The following is a 12,991-nucleotide window of genomic DNA, read 5'->3' on the forward strand; positions in this document are numbered from 1 at the left end:
GAAGAGATGCTAACAAAAAAAAAAGTGCCCTACAAAAGCCAGCAGAATTGTAAGAGCACCCTGTTCTACAAGAACAAAATTAAATTAGTTCTTACTGCCTAAAAAAACTTCCTCTATCAAACCAAGATCAGAGAATCGTTATAGCTGACTTCAGAAATAAGAACTTAATCTTTTATGACAAAGGGTGTTTTAGTCTTTCACTCACAAGTCACTATATAACATGTAACAAATTTAATACATCCATGTATTTCAACTGATTTTGAAAATTCTTATAAATTTGCATTTATTGTGCTGATAGGCTAGAAGTTACCAAAGAAAACGAGGGGTTCTTAAAGTGTTTTACTTGCCTGATCATACAGTTTTCCCACCAGCTTCAGATGTTTTTCCCCTCCCTCTTGAAAGATCACACCATTTCTCTGTTGAGCCATAAGCAGGCACAGCGGAAGGGCAAGATCATGGTCCAATAATGCATCTTTTAATCTCTGTGAAGACTTTTTTGTATTCCTGATTTGGCCAAAGTATCCACCCTGCACAGTACAGAAAAAGTTGTCCAAGTCTGGCAATAGTGTATCACAAACGAAAAATATCTGTGCTTCTGACTGCAGGAATACTGATGAATTAACATCAATACATTTTCTTGTCTGTCAATAAAACTCTCTCTGGATCCTTTACTTCAAGGTATGTACAGTAGAATCAGAAATAAAGTATCCTTGCATACTATTAGTCTTTTACACAGTAAGCAAGGAGTGACATTTCTGCTCAGGCATCATGACACTTCATTTAAGACCTAGGTCTGCTGTGATCTGCTCAAAGTCTCTGTTCAATTCAGGAATTTCAAATTTTAGTTCTTATGACAGCTACTCAGCTCCCTAGAGAGCTGCGTTGAGGTCAGGCTCAACTGGGCCTTTGACACCAAGGCTGCAACAGTTGTAGCTGCTAAAACGGTTTAAGATGTTACTCTACTCAGGGAGTTGCTACTCCCAGAGCAGGGCTAAAATAGCAGGACATACAAGCTTCCCTGGCTGCTGTAACTCACAGGTCTGGCACACAGCACTGGATAATGAAGGCTGCTTTCATTAATGAGATGCTGCGAAGCACAATTAAGGCTTATGGATACATTGCCTTAGCTGCCCTTCCACATGGCACAATGGAGTGGGAAGGTCTCTGATGAGAGAGGTAACACCTTTCTCAACTATGCCGCCATTGTCCATGAATCAAGAGTCCTTAGAACCATCATTAATAAGCAACAGCTACTATTAATTAAATTTAACACAAACACACCTCAGCTTTTAGTTGTTCTCCACCAGTCATGGCTTCCAATTGTTCCATTGTCATTTCTTCTGTAATTTCTATTCCTGCCATTTTCTGTACTACCTCTTTTAAAATAAGCAAATCAAAGCTGCACAAAAAACAGAAAAGTGGAGTAAAAACAAGAAAACTTGTTTAAGAAATGGAAGCTATGACATTTGATACACCATACAAAGCAACTCTATGATCCACATTGAAACAAATAACATTTTAATTCTTTTTTAAAGAAGAAACTAGTATGCCGAGCACACAAGGGTTTCTTTTTGTTAGTGCTTAAAAGCAATGCAAGCATTCAACAGTTGCTCCAGAACCCCTTCAGAACAAATGAATTTGTTTTGAAAATAATAATAATGTGTGGTGCTGTTAACTTTAAAGTATCAACAAATTAATCAAAAAGGCTTACTGTTCCCTTTGTTTTACATGCTTCATACTGTATCAATACAGTTACTCCATGAAGATGGAATGTTTTAAATTTCATTTAAAATTTTTAGAGTAGTATGGATTCTTTGAATTTTACTGGCAAAATTTGTCTGGAAAGGCTACTGGGAACATGGAAAAACATTTTTTTACTGAAAACACAGAATATAAAAAACACTACATCCAGAGACTAGACATTACTTCCTGCTCCAAATTCCACAAGGGCAATGACTTTTCCTCAACAGCAGTAGTTTTTGTTGTATTGTCTCATGATCATTCAAACCAGCAGTATTTTCCAGTAACCTACTTAGAAAAAGTGCTGATGCATGGCCTTGAAAACAAAGCTTCCTATTATAATAATTTGTTTTTTTGTATTTTTGTTTGCTTTTGCAACCATAAATGCTTTCTAACTAGGAACTACAAAATATGAGCATATGCTCCAGTTCAAATACTTGAATACTCCAGTCCTGTGGAACTGGTCAAAGTAGTAAATCCATTTAATTTCTATGATCTCAAATACTAACTGAATATTAAATTATTTTTCTTTTTTCAAAATGTTTCAAGTCTTAATACTTAGTTCTGGGGAAAGATAAGAAACATTACTTACCCTTCCTCTGTAGCTCAATGTGACTGTACCATCATCAAAATACAAAATAAATTTGGGACAGGGGAGTACATGAGACTGAGTGTCTGTATTGCAGGGAAGGGAAAAAACTGTATTTCTCAACATAAATACCCTAAAAACCCATGCTGCATTACCTCTGCTGGTAAGCTGTCTTTTAGTAAGCAAATGGGGATTCATAATAGAAAAAAGCTGATACTCATCTATGTGGCAAAATTAGCAGATTACAGTAAAATAAATAAATGAAACAATAATAATAATCAAGTGATGATGATGGAAGGACAAGAGGAGAAGGAAGATTGTGTTTAGAATTTTTTAAGTTACAATTAATATTGATGTATCAAAAAGCAAATCCACTGCCATGAAATACATTGGAAAAAGTGTTTACAATAACATTAAAATATAAAGAGCCAGAGTCTAAAATAATACTAAAATATTAAAGAGCCATCCCTGCAGACAAAACATTATGAGAAAAAGAAAACTAAAACTGTAACATATCACACCCTTTTATGTCACAGATACTTATTTTTTAAATAACGTACAATAATTTCCACGACAATATTACAGATCAGAGGGGAATTTTTCTGTCTGGTCAGTTGTTAACAAAATTGTATTAAAATAAGTTACAGATGAAAAATCAACATATGTCACAGCTATAAAATTAGAGGAAAAATAATGTAGAAAAGAGGATATTATTTCTCCTATTTAAATTCCTTCACCTTTCTGGTATTACGGAGTTTTACCACTACTAGAGTAACCACTACTTTGAGCAACCATGTATAATCAAACACCCAAATAACACATTATTAAAATTGAGTTTATAAAGATCAGATGTGCAAGACTTGCCTTTTCCCAGCTTTCAGTTGGTTGGCTACATACTGAAGTAGACCAGCAAGCTCAATTGGGTATTTTCGGAAAACTGCACCACAAAAGCTAGCCAGACCTAAAGCAAAGAGAAACAGCTGTGACTGCACCTCATGAGCTACTGACCATTTAATAAGCATAAATGAAGTACATGTGGAATGTTAGCAATATATGTATTTTTGACATACAAAATAAAAAAGGTTTTCCTATTGATTAAACTTGCCAGCTCTGTTTTGTTTAAAAAATTACCTGGCAGATCCAAGTGAAATATTAATCATAATGATCAACAGCATGATAGATCATAGGGAAGGTGAAGTATTTTAAATATTAATATAATAAATAAATGAGTACTAACTCTGCAGCCAGCTTGAGATTGTAGTGTCATCATGCTTCATTCTCTCCTTCTCAGGGTTTGCCAGAGCTTCAATGATACAGTCTTCAGTGGAGTTAAAGAGAGTATTTTTCTTTGATTTGTGACATGCAAGTGTAGCAAGCGTGATAGAGCAGATACACTAACATAGTTACAGTATAAAAAAAATAAAATTATTAAAGTAATGGTATCTTAAAAATCAGTATTTACCTCACTGTTTACAGGATAAATACGCCTTCAAGAACAGTGAAAGAGTAAAAAAAAAACAAAACCCAAACCTTAAAAATAAGGTATAATTTCCATAGGGTGAAATAACAGAGAGGGTTCTGTAACCCATGAAGAGTGCAAAGGTACTTGCAAACTTCAATAAAATTTCTAGCAAAAAACAGTAAGAAAACAATAGAAAATAATACTTACTCACAGACAGCAAATTTAATCTGGCTACAACTGCAACGTTATCAATAACTGGATGTATTGATTTACATAAAAGGATACATGCCAAGACATCGTAGTTCAGCGAAGTGAGGTATTTCAGTGAATCAACAACTGGAGTTATTAAGTTATCGTATTTTTGTATTTGTGATAAAATCTGAAAGTTACAAAAGACATTCAGCTCAACAGGAACACTATTCATTATCTTTTACCTAATAAACAAAAAACATTTAGGACTGATAGTCTTCAAAACATAGACAAACAATCCTGTGATTTAATTTTTCAGAAGATCCTAAAACACTTCCAAGGTAATCGGTAATCTCATTTATCAATAATTTATCTAGAACCTTGGAGATATCAGTAAAGTACCAAAGTACCTCTTAACACATAAACCAAACTTTGCATAATTATTTTTCAATTACCAGAAAATAAAATCGAAAACATTTCACTTTTTTTTTCCCTAAGATTTCTTAATCCTAAACTTTAGCAATAAGTGTTTCTGTTCCTACTTACAATAAAAGACTATTAAAAAATTAACCTAAGTCATGAAACAATACAAGCATAATGTATTAGTAAAATTTTAGAATGTTCTCTTTGGTACATGATGCACACGTGTATTGCAGCATTAATTTCTTCAAGTAAAATCTAAAAAATAGTAGATCAAAAAATCACAAGTCACATCTGTGAATAAGGTGCAAGTCCATCAACACACTTTTACACCTCTCCATTTCGTAACATCCCCCATTAAAACTATCCCCAACTTTGCAGGCCTATTTCAATTTCAAGCTTTAAGTTTTTTTCTTCATCACACACAAAACAGCCCAGATCAACCTAACTTGAATTTACATTCTGCATAACCTGCGTCAATACATCCCTGTACCTCTGATACCTACCTCAGCTATCTCAAATTAAATACTTTAATAAAAAAGTGGATGTAATTTTCTGTGGAGCTGTGTTTATTCAAGAGCTGTTGTCATATTAAGTATCTTGGAATTGTGCACTACTAGCAAATTACTGTATTTTAAGATTTGCTTCAAAAGTAAAAAATAATTCAACCAGAACTGCCTTCTCTTTAAGACAGCAGGTCATTTTCTATGCTTTAATATCTATTGCTAGGATGAAATAATATTAAATATCACTACATACATAATCAAACAAAATTGTAGGATTGCTGTGGCTGAGCTTCCCAATTTGTCTTCCAGAGGGCTTCACATTTTCCTTAGTTAAACGCCTGTAAAAGAGAACATACCTTATTGCAACAGACAAGCTATAAGAATACTAAAAATAACAGGCTCATTCCAGTGAAGAAACACCTTATTAGTCAGAGATCAAAATTCTCACTAGCAGCTGAGTTTCTAAGAAACCTAAGCATAGAGATATTACATCTCTGAGAATCTGAAATTTGTAAACATGCAAAGAGTACAAACAAACCAGTTGTCCTTATATTACTATGGACAATATTCTAGTTTTGACTTTGAGCAGTTTGCATTTGAAATCGTCAGTGGGACCTATAACACATATAAAACCAGCATGTGACATTAATCTCTCCTGGAAATTTAATCTAGTCACAGATCAGCCATTTTGCATTTACTGCATTCTATTCACTGCAAAAACCATATTCATGTCATTGTGTTACAGTTCCACAGCATTCCATGCTGAAGATATGAGCTTAACATAAAACCTGAAGTCAATACACTGAAGTAAATTGTATACACAGCCAGTGCAACAGCTGACAGCACTGTGGCTCATCTGCACAGTTGAAATGCACTGTATAAGAGAAGGGATGTAAAGTTTTATGGTCTATGCAGCAAGTTAGAAGCAAAATAATTGTTTCCAGCTTTCACAGCTGCAAATCTGAAGTCCTTTACCCAGTAACAATTATTCTGATTTGCCTATGCAGAAAGGTTCTAATTACCCACACTGTAACACCACAGCATTTGCTGTTCGCAACAACAAATGGAGAACCCAAATCTCTGACAACTATGTCAGAGGTAAATCTGAAAGGGCTGTGAGCCCAACTTGAAGATGAGAATGAGTAATTCCATTCACTTCAACTTGCTGCCCTACTTTCAAACCTGTGACAAGATTTTTGAGACTCTTTGGATTAAAGAGTCTTTATGCCTAGAGAAAATACGTTACACTCTGACATTTTCATAAACAAAGCAATTTATAAAACAACAGCATACCCATTGAAAAAGTTTTAAATAATTTACTGGGACATTTTTCACAAATGAAATACCCTTGTTGGTGACAAATTTGCCTGCATCCTGACTTATTTCACAGTATTTCATCACAGTCCATTAAATACTTCATGAACAATGATTAGCAGTGAAATTACTAAATCATTAGAAAATGAATGTTGTGAATTTTTGTCTTCAGCTGGTGAATGCAACACGTTGTGTCACAGTTGATAATGACCTAATTAGGCAACTTACTTCATGATGTATTTGGCTCTGTCTATGGTTTGAGCTTTAACTTTCACTAGAAGTGGATGACTATTGTATGTTTCATTCTTCCATTGTCCATAAAGTCGGTACCTTGAAGGATTATAAAGGAAAACCATTTTTAGTACTGACAATTCAAGAGACCACTTTCAATGGACAGAAACAATTTATCCTGCTCACCTGTACTGGTATGGAAAAGTTTTGAACATTCCCCATAATTCTTCAGACATGCATGCATTGCAGTCCATCAAAGAAAGAGATGGAAGCAAGACTTGATCTGTAATACTCAACAAACAGCTAAACAGGATCTCCTGAGATAAAGACAAAAAACTCATGGTAACCATTAAAGTAGTACATCAGAAGTAATGCTGTGCACACCATGCAGATATGCACAAATTGCACATCTTAGTAGACTGATAAAACACAAGTTTGCCACAAGATTAAGACTTTCTAAACAAAAACAGAATAAATAAAAAAATTACTTATAATAAAAACAGCACAAACTTCATATTGAAAACTTCCTTGCTGGTAAAAAAAACAAAACAACTTGCTTGTTTTTGTAAGTCAGATCTCAACAGGACATTTGGGTTTCATTTTGAGTAATCTTAGTAATTCAATAAATTAGAAAATTTAGAAAGAATCATTAGCCGGTGAAGAAAAATTAGCCATTGTACTATTAAGGACTCACTCTACTTCTAAATTCTCCTTTTCTCTATGCTTTTCCCCAGTACACTCTTAAAAGGTGCCACTATGAAAACTGTATGTATAAAGTAAATAGCAGGAGGTACTGCAGCTGATTCTGAGCAAGTAAGTAGAAGAACGCACTGGGCTAAAACAACAGTATTGCATTTGCAGGAGAGAATGAAAAAAAAAAGGGCAGGAATATAAAAAACCTCCACCTGTGACTGGCTCAAGTTTGTTTATAAAAATCAAGACAAGGCTAAAATGTACATTAGTTAAAGTATAAAACTCTACAGAGAAAGGATCATTGTAAAGTTATCAAACATTTGGTCTCGATTACAATCTTGAATAAAAACATCTTCGTCCAAAATAAACTCACCATTTTCTCTTTATCTTCTTGTTTGCTGCCATCAGACTGAAACTGTAACAACAACCATCATGTTAATTGTAGTATAATTAACATAACAGTTAAAATTTTCAGAACAAGGCTACTTCAGCAAAAGCATAAGCCTGAAGGGCCACAAGCCTAGTATATATTTAATTTTCCAGATCTATCAGCATTAAAATATTTTTAACATCAACTCAAATGCACAGATCAAATGCATTACTTACATACAGAAGTGCTTTGTACACTTTCATTCAAAAAGAGGTAATAACTAAAATAACGAGGAAATTTACTATTATATATGAAACACCAAATTTTCTTTACTGGGGAGACCTAAAACAACACCCTAAGCATTCACCTTCAATGTAAAAAAACCCCAGGATTTCCAACCCAGTTATCTACAGCCATTGATTATTTTTCCTGTCTTTCTCAGACAACAATACCCTCTTATGCTTTTAGTCTTCATTACTAAATTATTGTATTTTTCTCTGTTTGTCCCACTCACCATGAAAAGCATAGTAAGCTATCACACCAGTAAGTGCACAATTATTTTAAGGTACACTTGAGCATGAAAGCTGCAATGCAATGTTAGTACTCTATCTTTTAAGCTATTGTATGGGTTAACTCAGAGTCAAATCACCTCCAGTTATAAGTATTTCTACTGTGTGTTACATGTAGTTTCATAACTAGAACATGCTGATGGCAACAGTGCATTAAAAATAACTTTCCCTATGTTACCTTAACCACTCTGCCACTGAAGAATTTCTTCACAGTTCCAACCTAGAGCAAATAGCTAAAATGTTGCTCATTCTTGTCAGAAACACATTCAACTATTATATTCATATATTTACAGTAAAACTGCATGAGACTCCGGTAACCAAGCAACCTCTATTCTACTGCGGGAATACACAAAGAAACAAGGGCTTTCTCACAATCCTTGAACACAATTTAAAAATAGTCCTAATAGCCTGCTGATGGCCTTCTTTAAGGAAAAGAAGTTATAAATCTGAAAATCTTTCCTCCAGTACCATTTAGATCAACAAACCTCTTCATCTTGCAGTTGTAAGTTGAAATGAAAGGCTTGGGGAAAAAAGTGATTTTTTAAGTTGGGTGTGGGTGTTGTTAGTTTTTTGTAATTTTAAAAATTATTTCCAAAACTATGAATTCCCAAGTTTCTCTGAGCTGCTATTTAAGAACATTTAAAAACATTCTGACTAAAAAAAAAAAATCAATTAAAAAACTGCTGATGAAATAGCAGTTGCCAGAAAAGTAGCAAATCACTAGCCTCCATCTAAGCTACTTAATACATATGTATTTTGAGGAAGTTCAGAATATCAATTCAGCTTGCAGCCTTTTAAAACAGGTCATACTCCCAATCTTTCAACACACACATGACCAAGATATGGTCAAAAAACAATAACAAATATCAAGAGGCCACGTAATTTCTGAAGTTGGCAATTTAAGGCTTTGTAGGGTGCTTCAGATCTCTGCACTGAACTCATCCTTAGGGACATGAAGAGATTTGTCACAGAGGCAAGTTCAAGAATAGCAGCATTTTAACTGACAGAACCTGGGGACAATCTGCTAATTAAAATAATGCAACATCCCCCATTTCCCAAATTATTTCTATTCACAGGTGGAACAGAAAGTACTATTTTAAACACTGGATATGTATTAGGTTGTTGCTCCCCACTGACTACACTGTTGCTTCAATAATGTAAAAGCTTCCTTGCAATTATTATCATATGTCTTTTTATTTTAAATATCCATACATAGATGTTTTCAAGGATGAAGACCATAATGAGAAAATTGTTATCACTAAATATTCCTGGTTACAAACCTAAGATGCCTTAATTTTTCCTTAAAATGTTTTGGTTTTTTTTTATGTTGATTACTCATAAAAATTATCAAGAACTAAAATTAGATTCTCTACATTTATCCTTAGTCAAAGAATTTTTTTATGTTTAAGTGTTTGAATATATACACAATTAGTAACACTTGAGCATTTTTTGACATCAGAGGAATTGATGTGTTTCAAGTTTTGACGAGCTGGTCTGGTATACCAACCTCTTTCATAAAGGCTTTTCCGAGACGAACCACTTTTGCAAATAAAATGGGATCATGGGAGAGATGAGGACCGAGGTAACAAAGCATGTTGAACACTTCCTTTCTCAAGTCCTCAAAGCTATCTGCTTGTTTTGGTGCTCTCTTGTTTGGCAAAGAAGAAATTGGTGACCCTTTTGCTCCTTTAGGTACACCAACTCTGAAAAATAAGATGAGCAGCACTTTACAGAAAACTGAAGTTAAACTATATCTGTACAGTTAAAATTATTAGTGAACTCATGTTTGTAAATCAGTCTTAAGATTCCCACCACGTAACAACAGAATTCTGTTTTGTATTTTACCTGCGGTACAGAGGTTCAATTGTCACATGTACAAGCTGGCAAAGAGCAACTGCAATAGGCTTGTGTGAAGTAGCATAAAATGGAGGCATCTGATCCATAATACTTTGTGCATGTTGCCAATCACCAATTTTTAATAAAGCTTCCAATAAACCAAGCTTTTGATTATCAGGAGGCTGCAAGATAAACAATTGATGAAAAAGTGTATTAATAAAGTCTTGTTAAGACTTCCTCTGAAGCAGCATGCAGTTGTAATCCTCAGCTACAGAAAAAAAAACAGTATTTCAACTATGTAAGAAAAACATGTTAAAAACATGTAAAATAAAATTCAGCTAGACAATAAGCAGACTTCAAAGGCAGCAAGTAACCAGTCCTAGGAGACTCTAATATCTGGATTAAAGAAAAAAAGTTTAAAGCTCAAAACAGAAATTTTTAAAGTCTGATACATGTCTGATCATGTACTTATCAGTGTCATGACCTAATGCACCTTATTTCTTTACATGACGTTTTGAAAACATAATGTTTAAATGATGTTAACATTTAAGAATCCTTTGCATTGTGTGCTGTCTTGGATCCAAAAGCGCTGATTTCTCTTGCAAAAAATTAAAACCACAAACAAAAAAGCAAACACAAATCAACAACACTAAACCAAACCCAAAACCTTTACCTGTATCATAAGCTATCACACATGCATCTTCTCTAGGAGAGTCTAGTTTTAAGTGCAAGTTTACAAGATTTCCAAATATCCCATTTTGCAACATGGGCATAAGAGGAAATAGATGATAATTAAGACCATGCCTTGAAGCATTTTTACATGGGCATGGTATTTATATATTTTAATGTTATAAATTGGTCATGAGGTAATAAATTTTAATAAACAAAATAAGCACTTTGTGGATTTAAAAGAAAAGTCATAATTATTAAACACTATTTTCCCTATCCATGCTTTTATTCCATGAGACTGTATAAAATATTGAACATTAAAACTACTTAGTGGATACAAAATATTGGAATTTAGATTGTCAACAGCTGTCACACAGTTACTCTACAAATTGTTAAGAATTGCTAATCACATACAAAGATACTAACACAGAAACAAGCTTTTCAAAAAAACAGCATGCATTGCAAAAGTGTGCAGAGTCACAGAAATTGTTTTTCTTGAGTACAACTCTCCATTTTCTCATCATACAGAGTAAGACTTAGTTATTTGTCATTGCAATCTTTCAGAAAAAAGTTGCAGTTTCTGCTAGAGCTTAAAATTCCCTAGTTCTTAATTCTAAGGCTTAGCCATAAAAACAGTCTTAATTCTTGTGGCATTACTTGCAATGCAGACACTCCCCACATCCACCAAGAGTTTAGTTTTAAATCAGAATGTGGCAACACACTCACTTCAAAGAATACCAGGCAGTCTCATCAGACTCCAGAGAAGCTGGACCAAAGCAATGTGTCGTAAGCAAAAGGGATATTGAAATACTGAGTGGGAGGGAAGTCAGAAACTTAAAGCTAGTGAAAGGAATCGGTTTAAGTCACAGATGTGGCTGCAGTTTAGAGCCAGAGAGCAGTGACTCCTCAGGTGCCTGAGGGAAGAAAATCAAATTATGTTTTTCAAGCCAGGTAAGAAAAATGGAAAGAGGAAGAGCTGTACAGAATCAAGGTGGGGTAGAACAAATAGGACTAAGTAGATAAAACAGGTTGATGCAACGAACCCAGGAGAATACAGAAGCTGTCAAGACTGATGGACTCCTCTCCCCTCTCCAATACGACACTTATAAAATGCAAATATCAAGCTTTTATTTTCCTTATTTTTTGTTTTAAGTAAGATGTTTCACCAGTGCTTAGACACTCAGATGATGACAATACAAAGACTGCTAAGAGATTAAATGACAGTTGTTCAATGTTATGAAGTATATGAACACTGGGACATAGTAGAGCTGATACAACAAAAGAAGAGAGGAAAGTAATTGATTAGCCATTGAACCAAGAAGATTAAAACCTAGAGAAATCCAGAATAAAATCCAAACCATACATTTTTACATGTTCAATATAAAAGAGTGCAATCAGATAGACAAGAGCATCCAAGAAGTATGTACCTATGTTTCAATAAAGATAAAAAAGTTCCATAACAATTATTATGTTTAAAATAATTTAAAGTTATTTTCTTGGGAAGGAAACTATTCACACACACCTTTTCAGTTTTCTCCTCCTCTTTTTCTTTTTCCTTCTCCTTTTCCTCAGTCTTTTCAGAGGATAAGACAACCATTGTAAGTTTTCTGACAATTTGCTTGGCTTCCACTATCTCTCGCTTGTGTTCCTCAATGATGGCATTATCCCCTGGAAGAAGCTAAAAAGAGAACAAATATCTGAAAATTAAAGTGACCTACTGGTACATTAGATCCCTTAAGCTCAAAGCAGGAGTTTGTCCTTCAATGTAACTAATCAGATAAACTTATTCCCTTGAAAATTCTTTTCTTTGCTACCATCATCCCAACAAGGAAGTACACTACTCTCAGACTATTCTGAAATGAAGGACTCATGTGAAATAATCCTGTTTTACTTCCTCACAACAATTAGTTGCACACACTGCCCTTCCTCTCTCCAATTTACAGTTCAGCTGCAGCTATATGGTGACAGTTAGGCAAACACTTGATGATAACATTTACAAAATTCAGTGCCTTAAAACAAAGTGAATATGCAAAAGAATAAATGTTCACTTGTTCACCTAAATAAAATTAAAGAAATAATCACCAAGGAAAACTAGGTAACCTACTTAAGACACAAATTTTGATTGCATTTGATTGCATCATTTAAAGCTTACCAAATTTCCTATTTATCAGCAATGTGGGTTAAACACATATAACACCTCTTCTTAAAAAATATCTTACACTGATACACCTTGTATAATAAAACCTCAGCGTACTCGTACTTGAGAACAACCATGGTGAGGAACAGGACCCTACACTCAAAAATTAAAAGGTCAAGTCGTGAGACAGAAGAAAAGCTCTTTTTCTGACAAAGCCAAACTTCAATTTGGTTCCAAAAGATCATGTTCAAAATTAAACTGCAAAT

General features: G+C 34.1%; 1 protein-coding gene across 1 annotated transcript in view; it reads right to left on the bottom strand.

Annotated features, from left to right (window-relative positions):
• Nucleotides 1-12,991, bottom strand: part of THOC2 (THO complex 2) — a 40,119-nt gene that overhangs the window by 14,891 nt on the left and 12,237 nt on the right. Inside the window, exons 10-21 of the mRNA XM_009997228.1 lie at nt 12,111-12,266; nt 9,929-10,101; nt 9,591-9,786; nt 7,518-7,559; nt 6,638-6,768; nt 6,449-6,550; nt 5,160-5,244; nt 4,077-4,170; nt 3,567-3,647; nt 3,194-3,290; nt 1,282-1,399; nt 348-527 (exon numbers count right to left, since the gene is read on the bottom strand). Coding sequence (XP_009995530.1) covers nt 348-527; nt 1,282-1,399; nt 3,194-3,290; nt 3,567-3,647; nt 4,077-4,170; nt 5,160-5,244; nt 6,449-6,550; nt 6,638-6,768; nt 7,518-7,559; nt 9,591-9,786; nt 9,929-10,101; nt 12,111-12,266 — 1,455 coding nt within the window. The remainder of the gene's footprint in view (nt 1-347; nt 528-1,281; nt 1,400-3,193; nt 3,291-3,566; nt 3,648-4,076; nt 4,171-5,159; nt 5,245-6,448; nt 6,551-6,637; nt 6,769-7,517; nt 7,560-9,590; nt 9,787-9,928; nt 10,102-12,110; nt 12,267-12,991) is intronic.

The sequence above is a fragment of the Chaetura pelagica genome, unplaced genomic scaffold (assembly GCF_000747805.2).
Source record: "Chaetura pelagica isolate M959 unplaced genomic scaffold, ChaPel_1.0 scaffold344, whole genome shotgun sequence".
NCBI classification, from domain to species: Eukaryota; Metazoa; Chordata; class Aves; order Apodiformes; family Apodidae; genus Chaetura; species Chaetura pelagica.